The sequence below is a fragment of the Fulmarus glacialis genome, unplaced genomic scaffold, assembly GCF_000690835.1.
Source record: "Fulmarus glacialis isolate BGI_N327 unplaced genomic scaffold, ASM69083v1 scaffold35066, whole genome shotgun sequence".
NCBI classification, from domain to species: Eukaryota; Metazoa; Chordata; class Aves; order Procellariiformes; family Procellariidae; genus Fulmarus; species Fulmarus glacialis.
Genome location: NW_009219369.1, coordinates 16185 through 27851, shown reverse-complemented (window position 1 = coordinate 27851; position 11667 = coordinate 16185). Strand labels below are relative to the sequence as shown.

General features: G+C 42.1%; 1 protein-coding gene across 1 annotated transcript in view; it reads left to right on the top strand.

Moving 5' to 3' along the window:
* The first annotated feature begins 671 nt into the window (after positions 1–671).
* Positions 672–11667, top strand: part of NFRKB (nuclear factor related to kappaB binding protein) — a 16738-nt gene continuing 5742 nt past the window's right edge. The window contains exons 1-18 of the mRNA XM_009580351.1: positions 672–806; positions 1238–1439; positions 1535–1662; positions 2699–2873; positions 3187–3288; positions 3891–3964; positions 4383–4467; positions 4952–5132; positions 5328–5436; positions 5909–6035; positions 6938–7003; positions 7983–8062; positions 8147–8190; positions 8618–8678; positions 9522–9696; positions 10283–10389; positions 10857–10980; positions 11420–11499. Coding sequence (XP_009578646.1) covers positions 672–806; positions 1238–1439; positions 1535–1662; positions 2699–2873; positions 3187–3288; positions 3891–3964; positions 4383–4467; positions 4952–5132; positions 5328–5436; positions 5909–6035; positions 6938–7003; positions 7983–8062; positions 8147–8190; positions 8618–8678; positions 9522–9696; positions 10283–10389; positions 10857–10980; positions 11420–11499 — 2055 coding nt within the window. The remainder of the gene's footprint in view (positions 807–1237; positions 1440–1534; positions 1663–2698; positions 2874–3186; positions 3289–3890; positions 3965–4382; positions 4468–4951; positions 5133–5327; positions 5437–5908; positions 6036–6937; positions 7004–7982; positions 8063–8146; positions 8191–8617; positions 8679–9521; positions 9697–10282; positions 10390–10856; positions 10981–11419; positions 11500–11667) is intronic.

Below are 11667 nucleotides of genomic sequence, written 5' to 3'. Positions count from 1 at the left end.
CTCCGGGGCGGGTCTCGGGGTGCCCTCATCTCCGCGCACGGGGGAGCGGTCGGTGTCACGGCCGGAGCCAGCGTAGCGGGTATGAAATGAGGTGTTTTTCTGTCGTTTCTTACTGTCCGACTCTGGTTTAAGGGTTTATTTATTTTCTGTTGATTTATTCCGCGTGGGTCATGCGTTTTCCTCCCAGGCTAGCTGCTCCAAATAATACTTGAGGGGAACGGGGCTCTTGGCCCAGTCACAGCTGCAAATTCAACCTGAGAGAAACCCTACCTTAGACCTGCCGTTTGGCATTGCACGTTAAAACCACTTTCAGGATTTAGATGTAGTTTTTCACGGTATTTCGCTCTATTGACAACTGCTCCTGCAGGTGGGAAGCGAAGTGAAATGGGTCACCTGTACTTTCCAGTCTGCCTGTGCCGGGGCATGGTACACGTTGGCTGGAAAAGCATTCCTCTGTTGACATGACTCGTGTTGCGATTGAAGAGGAAATTAAATAAATTAACGCTGTAATGCCTTCTGTATCTCACGGCCCGACACTAGCTTGCATTTAAACAACCACTTCATCAAAAGTGGCTTCTCAGTCGTTCCTCAGCTGGGGAAGTACCTGGGTTTGGGATTTTCGGTTGTGGAGGGTTTTGCTGCTGTTATCCAGGAGCGGGAGAGGGTGCAGGATGGACTCTCTGGACCACATGCTCACGGACCCCCTGGAGCTGGGACCCTGCGGGGAAGGAAATGGCACACGCATCATGGAGGACTGCATGCTGGGTACCACCAGAGTCAGTCTGCCTGAGGACCTTCTGGAGGACGTGAGTAGTTGCCTTTTCAGAGCGTCGAGAAACGGTATGTGTAACTCCCTTTGTGGGGCTTACAGAGCAAACTGAAGAGAGGGGAAATGTTTCTGACTGTCCTGGAAAAGGTGTCAAAAAGGGCTTTGATTAATCTCAGGAAAACGTCTTTTAAAACCATTCTGTTAATGTTCTTTTTCTAGATAACAACGTCTCTTGTTTTAAAAATGTCTTTGAGAAAGTTTTGTTAGTTACAATTTTTGAATTTGTTTTCTGGTTGCCGATAGTATTGTTAATTTCCTCACCTTTCCTCTTTACGCTCTATTGTTTTCTGCCTTTGGTGAGACGCTGTCTCGTGACTTGTGTTACTTAACCACAGAAAGCCTTAAGGGCTAGAAAATTGTCAAGGAGGCAGGTGCGTTTTCTTCATTATTGTTTTTCGCTTTCTTTAGCCTGAGATTTTCTTTGAAGTTGTCAGCTTGTCTACATGGCAGGAGGTGCTGACAGATGCGCAGCAAGACCACCTAAAAAAATTCCTGCCTCACTTTCCTGAAAACAACCGAGAGCATCAGAACAAACTCATCTCTGCCTTGTTCAGTGGTGAAAACTTCCGTTTTGGAAATCCACTGCACATCGCCCAGAAACTCTTCCGGGGTCAGTGAGCATAATGAACTTCTGTGTATTTTCTGGGTTAAGTTCTCAACTAGCAGTTGATGAAAACGGAAGTGTTTTTTACCTCTTTCTTACAGATGGACACTTTAATCCTGAAGTTGTGAAATACCGGCAGCTCTGTTTTAAGTCGCAGTACAAGCGCTACCTGAGCTCTCAGCAGCAGTACTTCTACCGACTGCTCAAGCAGATCCTCGCTTCCCGCAACGTGAGTGTCTTCGGGGCGCGCTCATCGCTTTCTTCTGTTCTGTAACGAATAGGTTGTCTTTACAACGAAGTGTCTTGGTATTTGTGCGTTCTCAGTTTTCGGAGGTCTTTCCTTTAATGAACGCTGCTTTTCTGGTTTTCCAGTGCCCCTATAATTTGAGAACACTAGAAACATTGTTATGTTTGCAGATTTCAGGTTTTGAAACTCTCACAGCTCTCCCTTGTGTATAGTGTCTTTTTTCCATGCCCGCCTTGTCCCCCGCTTCCTGCGTTTGCCCCTTTACACCTTACTGTCCTAGTAACAAGTCATTCCGCCTTCATTTTCTACCATTTCTGTCACTGTGAAACAAGTAATGTTGCTAAATATGTAGTTGTATGAATTCCCCAGCTTCACTGGGGGCTGCTGTAGAATAGGTACAAAGCTCTGATTCTGATGCCTGTAAATCCCCGATGAAGTCTTCCTCTGTGGATAGTGTTGTCAACTGATTGCTGCCAACTGAAATGCGTTCGTGGCAAATACTTGCTCGCTTATCATTTCGTTAAGCTTAGACGTTGAAACATCTGGGACATATGGATGAAGATGAACTTCTGTCTTTATAAAATGCTCCGCAGTGATACGGGAGGAAGAATACAGAAGTGTGTAGGAAGTTATTTCCTCTATAGCCGTTAGAGGTAAAATGTTTGCTTCAAAAGAGACAGTTTTCCATGTTTGTGTTACGTAGTTAGCATGGAAACTGCACAAATCGATCTCAGATCAGTGGTTAGGTTCCTCTCAACAGTCTGCGTAAAATGACAGTGAGGTATTGTATGCGGAGATGAAGGTGCAGAAATTTCTACTAGATCCCTCCGTGCTTTCCCCCTGCTTTAAATGGTGGTCTAAAATGCTGGTTTTAAAATTGCATATATGGCAGATACTTTGTAAGGGTTACTTTATAAAGAACTGAGGTGCTTACCGCACCGGCTCCAAACATTAAACTTGCTGAGAGTATGTGAGTTGTAGCTGAGATAGTCGATGTCACACGTATCTCATCTTCCAGCACTTGCTGGATTTAGCTAGGAAAGGCGGTCCTGATATGACCCTAAGGAGAAAGCACTTCCCACCGACATATGACATGGAAGAACGAGACAGACGGACGCATCGGCGCTACTTGAAGATTCTGAGGGAAGTGAAAGAGGAGTGTGGAGATACTACCTTGTCTTCTGATGAAGAAGGTAATGCCCTGGACTGAACTCAAGACTTGAGGTGTGAATGGAGAAAGACAAATTTTTTATGGGGGGACAGTATCTTTGGTAGAAGAATGGAAACTCCAGTTTTATTGGCTGTGATCTAATTTTAGGGACATGATTTAGTGGGCATGGTGGTGTTGGGTTGACGGTTGGACTGGATGATCTTAGAGGTCTTTTCCAACCTGAATGATTCTATGATTTTATAATTCTCGTGAATACAGGGTAATAGAATTATATAGAATTATGTAGATTGGGGCTGCGTCTTGCAGAAATAAATTTATTTCTCTATTAATTGTAGATCTAAGCTCCTGGCCTCCAAGTTCTCCAGCACGTTGTCCAAGTCCACCAGTTCCCCTGAGAGTGATCCCCACGTTGTCAACCTTGGACATGAAAACAGCAGGTGAGAACCAAACTAGGGGTCGATACGGATTTAGGGGTGAGAACTACTTTGAGACCCTGCAAGAAACTCAGTTTGAAAAATGTGTTGTTTGATGGGAAATCCTGTAATGCTTCATTTTTGCAGTCTCCAAAATAGTTGGCTCTCCTCCCAGTTCATTTAGTTTTTTTCTCCTTGGAAGGCTAGTATTTTAACACAAGGGTCTACAGTTTGTGTAATACTACTGATTTGTCTGTTATATTTTGCCTTTTACGGTTGAAGCATGAGCGTAGTCCAGTTCTAAATATTTTGGTGTACGTGCCGAGGAAATCCCTCCTAAGGTTACTGTAATCAAGTCTGCAAACCCTTTGTGCAGCACAGCTGGTTCGTTCTTTTCACTTCCATACTTGCATCAGCAATGAAATCTGATGACCCAAGGAAGAAAGTATTGAAATAAATTGGTTGATTAAAAGAACGAAATTCAAATAAGGAAAATTTGTTACTGGTTACTGAAATCTGGAGATTGTTGAAAGTGGGAATGGATAGAAAATGGCATTCTAAGAAGTCTGTAAAGTAATAATAATGGAAAACTCTGCAGATAATCTCTGAATGTTTTTTCATTGTAGACAAGATAGAACTTGGGGAAAGTGATTTGAAGATGATGTTGAAGAAGCACCACGAGAAACGAAAACGTCAACCTGTAAGATGTCAAGAAGTCGGGGGGGTGGGACTACATTTTATCTGTTAGTCTTTTATCTGTTAGCTGTAAAGGTCAGGGTACTTCTGGGTGACAAAATGATTTCTATGTTTTTTGTGTGCAACCACCCTTCAGCTCTTTATTGTAACCTATATTTAATTGTCAGCGTATATATGCAACTGCTGTTTATGCTTATCTGTTTAGAAGGATTATGTAATTTTAGTGATGTGTTTTGGAGAGACAAAATTTTGCATTTCGGGCTTAGAAGCTTTCCCAACTTTTATTGCAGTAAATAACTTTACAAGCTGATCCCAGATAAGTTTGGGGCATTTCAGTACTTGGGTTAATTTCTGTACCCTTGTTGCTATTTTAACACTTTGTCCTTCCCCAATTTTAATTTCTATCCCGTTGTCCCGTGTAGGACCACCCCGATCTAGTGACGACAGACCTGACTCTTGAGGACATTATGACTCGAGTAAATGCTGGCAGGAAAGGTTCCTTAGCAGGTCAGTGGCTTGGACGCGGTACTTGTGCACTGCGTGAATATAGGGTATCCTGTGTGTGTGTGAAAAGCTAAGGTGAAGGTGGTCTCGGTAGATTGTTGTATCCTTTTGCTCTTCACGTAGCTGGCTAACTGCTCTGGGGTTGCAAGTTGTCCCATGTCAGTTGCTCGCAGACAACTCCAGTTTCCACTGAAGGTGCTTCCAACTAATTGATGAAAGTTAATTTGTATCTCTACTCTAAGCAGTTACCTTTGCCTTTCTAAGTTCATATACATTGGTTTAAAAACTAGAGGTTTTGTATTAAAACAGACTGCATTGAGGGGAAAAATAAAGATTCATGGAAATGTCTGGGAGGATGGAATGAACTGGTGGTGAATGAGTGCACGCTACCCACATATGTTTAAACATACAGTTAGTTTATGATTCTCCATGAAATACGGTGAGAAGTTTTTCTCATTATTCTTCTTCCCTTTTATCATATCTAAAGCCTTATTTGACCTTGCAACCCTCAAGAAAAAGGTGAAGGAAAAGGAAGATAAGAAGAAAAAAAAGCTGAAGATTATTAAATCCGAGGTGGAAGATTTGGCTGACTCTCTTAGCAATGCAGATGGAATCCCACCAATGTCTCAGGATCCTTCCCCCATCCCTCTGTCATCTGTCAAAGAGGAGTAAGTGCTTCAAAGGGCCCTGAATGCGCGGATGGAGAGAGCAACAGATGTTGCAGCTCAGATTTTTGTGGGACTTCTGCAGGCTTTGCTTTTCTGCAGCTTGGGATGTGTGAACTGTGTGCAGTTCATCTTTGTATATGAAGGTGAATATTTACTCAGGGACCTTATTCTGCTTGTATTCTCTTTCATTTGAAGACCTCTGGAAGAGATGAAGCCAAGCCTTGGAATAAATGAAATATCTTCCAGCTTCTTTTTCCTTCTTTTGGAGATACTGTTTCTGGAAGGGCCTGCTACTCTCTCTGTGGTAAGGAACCACCCACTTACCTAGGAATCTTTGCAGAAAGCAAAATTAGGGGATAGAGGGGCTTATAGCTGTGTAGTGGTGATTTTTCTCCAGAGTTGTCTTGCTGTAAATTATATTAAGATGTAGATTACATACTAAAGAAATGAAACCCTTTGGGAGTGCATACCGCGTTCTGTTTTTAACATGTTTCGTAAATTTAGTCAGTTGAATCTGTAGGTCTTCCCATACCCGTTCTTTAGATCATGGTTAGATATATTCTATATATTAATGGCAGAGATGGTGGGAAAGTTTTTTCCCCTTTTTGGTGTCTGTTGTCTGAAATACCATGTTATGGTTACTTGAAAAAGTCATTTTTTTATATACATAAAAATCTTGTTGTCCCCTGGATATGTTTAGCTGTTTTTTTTTCTATTAAAACAGTCATAGTTTAAAGTGTGAGATTTTTGATAGAATATTTCTTTTTCCTCTTCAGCTTGAAGATAAGGTTCTAGATTGGCAATCTTCTCCTGCCAGTGCACTAAATAACTGGTTCTCCTTTGCCCCTAACTGGTCTGAACTGGTTTTACCCGCCTTGCAGTACTTGACAGGTGACAGCAGAGGTAAGAATGGCTGTTATAAATACTAATGATGCTTGTACCTCAGTTCTAATCAGTGCTGGTTTATATCATAGCTCAAATCAACTTTTAATTCATCACTACAATAAATCATTGTAGTGTCGACAGTGTTTCTGTGATAGGCTTTGTGGCTTACATTTCTTGATTGTGGTGGACTTGTTTTGCATGTGGATAGTAGATAAGGCCCAGCTTGATTCCCGCATATGTGAAAATGTGTGTGAAATTGCCTCTAGACAGACAGTTTCTCCTGTTCAGATTACGCGCTTCAGGCGGGATGTTTGAAGCAGGAAGAAATTAGTCTCTTCCCGGTGCGAAGACATTGTTATTGTCTTCAGAGATAATAAAAAATAAACTAGATGATGCCCTGAGCAATCCACTGGAAACGTGAAGTTACCCAGCTTTGACCTGGGGCTTGGACCAGCTAAGCTTCAGACGTTCCTTTCAAACTAAGTTATTCTGTGGTTCTCATTCGCTTAGTGGGAAGTTTTAAAGGGAGAGACAGCGTAGATTGTAGTGGTCTTTGCAGCATGGATACTTAATGTTCTCGGAAATGCTGGTGAATACTGTAAATCCCAAGTTCGCTTCCCATGAGCCCAGGAATAGTCACCGTACAGTAACAGTACAGTCACCGTGAACGGGATCTCATCTGGCAGCCTGTGGATGAAAGACTCGTTATCCTGTTCTGTTCTTTTCTTGTGCTTGCGCCGTTACTCTGAGATACTCACCTTCCCTTTGGGCAAGTACAAATTTAGAGATGCACTTACATAATCACTTAAAATGCTTTATCTGTCATTATGAGTCTAACTCAACATCTTGCATTACAACAGTAGGATTTTGGGGGTTGGACGACTGTATGATGTCTCTGACGTGCACATTTTTCATTTTAGATGTTCCTTCCAGCTTCTCACCTTTTGTTGAATTCAAGGAAAAAACTCAGCAGTGGAAATTGCTTGGTGAGTATCTTGTGCTCTTCTGTGATTTCTACGATGGTAAAGGTTGGTTGTTTTCTCCAGGACTACTTTACTTTTCAGCTTGCTGCAGCCCAGAGAGAAAGACAAGCAGAGCTGTTAATACATTGGTGAGGGCTTTTCTTTTAGCTGAGCCAAGATGTGTTTTGCGTTCTAGGTTTTCACAAGATATTACTGCCAGCAGCAGACAGAGAATAAGTAAGCAAAGGCACTGGGCTTTATTTCTTTATGTTGCTGACTTAACCGTGTTTATGTCACCCTTCAAATCTGACTGAACACCTTCATATTTTCCCTTCTGTAGAGCACACCTTCTGATTATTCAGGGTAATTGTTAATTATTGCAATTATAAATGAATTAAGCTTCTCTGTAGAGCAAAGTGATACTATTCTTATCTTTAAAAGTGGGAACCAAAGGGCAAATTAATAATAAATGTGCCCATGCTTATACTGAGTGAATGAGAGATTTCTTGTGTTCACGTTCATTCCTTTAGCTACTAGGCAGAATTTTCTGTTCTTAACTATAGTGATTCTAGTGATTGTATTTGCGGGCTTAAACTGGCAGAGATTTGGAGTCAGGAAGCTACTTCTCTGGTCCCTTTCACGGTCTTTGGTGGAGGTTATGTGTTTCTGCTCATGGATTCAGTGACTGGGATTACTTTGGAGAGTGGGAACCAGCTGCAAGTATCAGGTGGCTGTGTCTCAAACGGTATCTTGTCCGCTATGCCAGGAGTTGAAGCACCGTCCTTTGTACCAACACAGGAGAATAACTAGGTTTTAGCACTTTCCTAAGCCTGGATGTGTTCAAGTATTGAAATTGGAGCATCTGTGAAGTGTGGAAGATGCCTTGTGACTGGTGATGCATAGAGGGGGGAAGGGAGTAGGAGATGGCTGGGAAGTACAAGCAACCGGCTTCATAACGAATAAAGGACTTCTATTTCCTTTTTTTCCTGATTTCTTGGACTAGGTTCTTGCCAAGATCATGAGAAGGAATTGGCAGCACTGTTTCAGCTCTGGTTGGAGACCAAAGACCAGACTTTTTTCAAAGTGAGTCAGAAAAAAATCACCTTCTAGCAGCACAAAACGTGACTGCGTTATATCCAACGTTGACATTTCTCTGTTTTTTGATAGGAAAATGAAGACAGCTCAGATGCCACAACACCAATTCCCAGAGTGTAAGTATATAATACTGCTTGAAAGCTTTTGCAGTACGTACTAAAGCTATGACGTTTGGTCCTTGTGCCTCTGGATCTGAATGGCTAGTTGCCTAAAATAAAAAGATTTTACATCATGGGGCAGGAGGGAACTTGATAGTCTGATTTTATAAATGCAAGTAACTAGACTTCACAAAGTCAACTGATTTTTCTCCAAGTTCACATATATTGTCAGAGCAAGAAGCCTGTAATCTAACTTACGTCCTGATAATTAGATTATTTACAGTTCTACCTTCAGGTAGTGCATAGAGCGTATTTTAAGATCTCTGCTTTCAGAATTTGTTCAGAAGAATTTGCAGAAAGGGCGAGGTGACTAATCCTTTGGGATGTTCTTTGGGACTGTTATGGGCTTGTTGTTCCTCAGAACTGATGGTGACCTTTGTTTCAGAAGGACTGACTATGTAGTCCGACCTAGCACTGGAGAGGAGAAACGCGTGTTTCAGGAGCAGGTAAGAATTAATTTTAAACTCACGTGTTGAAACAGTTGGCCACTAAACCAAGAGAATTTGTATGGGATGGCAGGTTGAGACTACACACAAACTTTGTTAATGTAAAGAATTAGTATGTTTCTTCTGCCTTGAAGTAGGTATCTTGGCCTTACATAAAACTTGCTGACGACATAGCCTGGCTGCTTACTTCAAAAGCACCTGTATTTCCAATGAGTATTGGGTAAAATAAATTGAAATTGGTAGTGCCAACCTTTCTATCTCCTCTGCCATCCCCCAGCATACGAGGATGACTTGTCTCTATATTTTTCGGGCGTGCATGAGTACAAGCAGAAGACAAGTGGCAATAAGTGCACCCATACACCTAGTTATCTTGTCAGCAGTAGATGCAAGCGTGTTATTGCAGGGTAAACGCATGATGACGATTCTTCTCCCTGGGTACATGTGCTGTGTGCGTGGTAGAATATCCAGGTTAAATTTTGGAAATCTCTCTTTCCCCAGATTAGAGGAGGAAGAAAGGGCTTCTTGTTGCTGGGGGAAGGGGTGTTTGCTGGGCAGAAGGTGTATCTCTGGCACCTCTCTAGTCTGTGCAGCTGCTTAACAATGAACCTAATGTATTGCACCTGCACACTTTGGTTAGGTGGTGCTTTATATTCTGCTTGAAGTAGTTCATGCTTGTCTTCATCCAAAATAAGTTTATACAGCAGTATTTGAGTCTTTAATTTAAAAAAAACTTTCTCTGGAGTATGATAGTAACTTATATTATAATATAAACGTAGCACAAGCTTTAAGACTTTGCACTGTATGTTTCCTGCTAAATTCAGTCCTCTTTGTTTCCAAATACAGGAACGTTACCGTTACAGCCAGCCCCACAAAGCTTTCACTTTCCGTATGCATGGCTTTGAGTCAGTTGTGGGTCCTGTGAAGGGGGTGTTTGACAAGGAAACCTCACTAAACAAAGCCCGAGAGCATTCTCTCCTGCGCTCAGACAGACCAGCATATGTCACCATCTTGTCCCTTGGTAAGGTGATGGCCAAAAAAAATTATTTAAAAAAGAAAAGGGCTCTCCTGGCCCCCCAAGGAATGACTTTAGGAATCGACATTATAAAGGGAAAAGGTGGGCAGACTGGGATGACATAAGCGAAGAAGAAATAAATTACATGGAATAGAGGTGGTGGGGTGCTGGAAGGAGGAATAACTAGAAATAACTAGCATCTGTGTGTTGCTGTTGATCTGAGAGAAAATGTGAAATGGGGAGGAGAGTCCATGGGGCTGGCTGAAGCTAAGGCTCAGATAACCGGGAAACAGAGAGTGGTGGTTTCAGTACTCTGTTGTGAAGTTGGGGCATTGCGAAGTCATTCTGGGGTTCAGTGCTGTTCCCGAAGTTCATCGCTCCTAGTACAAAGCCGGCACAGTTGATGTACTTTAAAATGGTCCTTTATAATCTCTGCTCATATCTCTGAGGGATTGTGGGGCCTAGATTTTAGTGAGCAAGTAGGCACTATGAGAGCGGGATAAGAGAGCAATACCAAAATGTATCTGCCAAAGCACCTGAATACAGCTACCTAGTTACGGCTGGAAGTTTAAGCTCTGATTTTGTATTTCAGTTCGTGATGCTGCTGCTCGCCTTCCTAATGGAGAAGGAACTCGTGCTGAAATCTGTGAGCTGCTTAAAGATTCCCAGTTCCTAGCTCCCGATGTCACAAGTGCTCAAGTAAGTTGGATGTCGTGTCTAGCCTCAGACGGATTCTTGTAAAAATACACTGTGCAGACCCGGGCAGTATTCAGTGGCTGAGGCCCAATAATTTTTTTATGCTGCTTTGACTAGCAAATGATAGCTATGTTCTGCTCTGGTGAGCTGCTGCAAACCTGCACTGAACTCTGGATGATGAAAAAACAGCTAGAAAAGCCACAGAATTAACACTGTGTCATATATCTGCTCACATTTTAGATTCAGAAACAGTCAATTTTCAGAGCTCTCAGCTTTGGTGGAAGCTCCATTTAATCCAAGGTGGCAAACAGCATCCTGTGCTGCAGCATCTGCTCTCAGTCAGTTCTTACTCAAATGGATTGCTAGCAGCTTGCTCAGGTTTTATGCCAAATAGGATTACTTCTCTATTCGTGACTTTTGGCTAGCCCACCCAGGGACATTGTGTAATGCCATGAATTCTGAACTTTCAGGTTAATACTGTTGTTAGTGGTGCTTTGGATCGATTACATTATGAGAAAGATCCCTGTGTGAAATATGATATTGGACGCAAGTTGTGGATCTACCTGCACCGGGACAGGAGTGAAGAAGAGTTCGGTAAGCCTGGCTTGGTGGTATCTTAAGAATGGAAAATGTTTATAGATCTCATTTTGTTTACTTTCCACACTCTTGAGCTTCTTCAGCTGGATAATGAACATTAAGTTGTCGATGTAGCTTTTTTCTCTAGTCGGTTTGCTAATGTTAGCCCATCAGCACTTAAATCCAGTCTTGCAGAGCAGTGTGTCAGTTTGAAGTACTTGTTCGAAAAATAGCATCCCATGTGCAAGAACTGCAGATATATGTACATTTACAACTTCCTATGTGTCTTTGTTTCAGCCTTTTTGGCTAATTTTACTTGGTATTTTTCTTTGCACTATTCCATGACAATGTGTGTTTGATTTCTTGTCTGAAGATGAACTTACAGTTCTGAATTGGCGTCTGTCTTAAATCAGTTTGCTTGTGTTCAGGAGCTCTAACCACTAATTTGTATTTGCAGAACGGATCCACCAGGCTCAAGCTGCTGCAGCGAAGGCCAAGAAAGCTCTTCAGCAGAAGCCAAAACCTCCGGCTAAAATGGTAAATTTCTTTGCACAGATGCTTTTGGGATTGGGAAGGAGGTATGGACTTAACTTAATCCATAAATTCTGCATCCGTAGTGGCTGATGAAAATTACCACCTATCTGAGTTACCAGTTCATTATGTTTATGAATGTAGGTTTTAGTCTAGCATCAGTGCACAAAATGA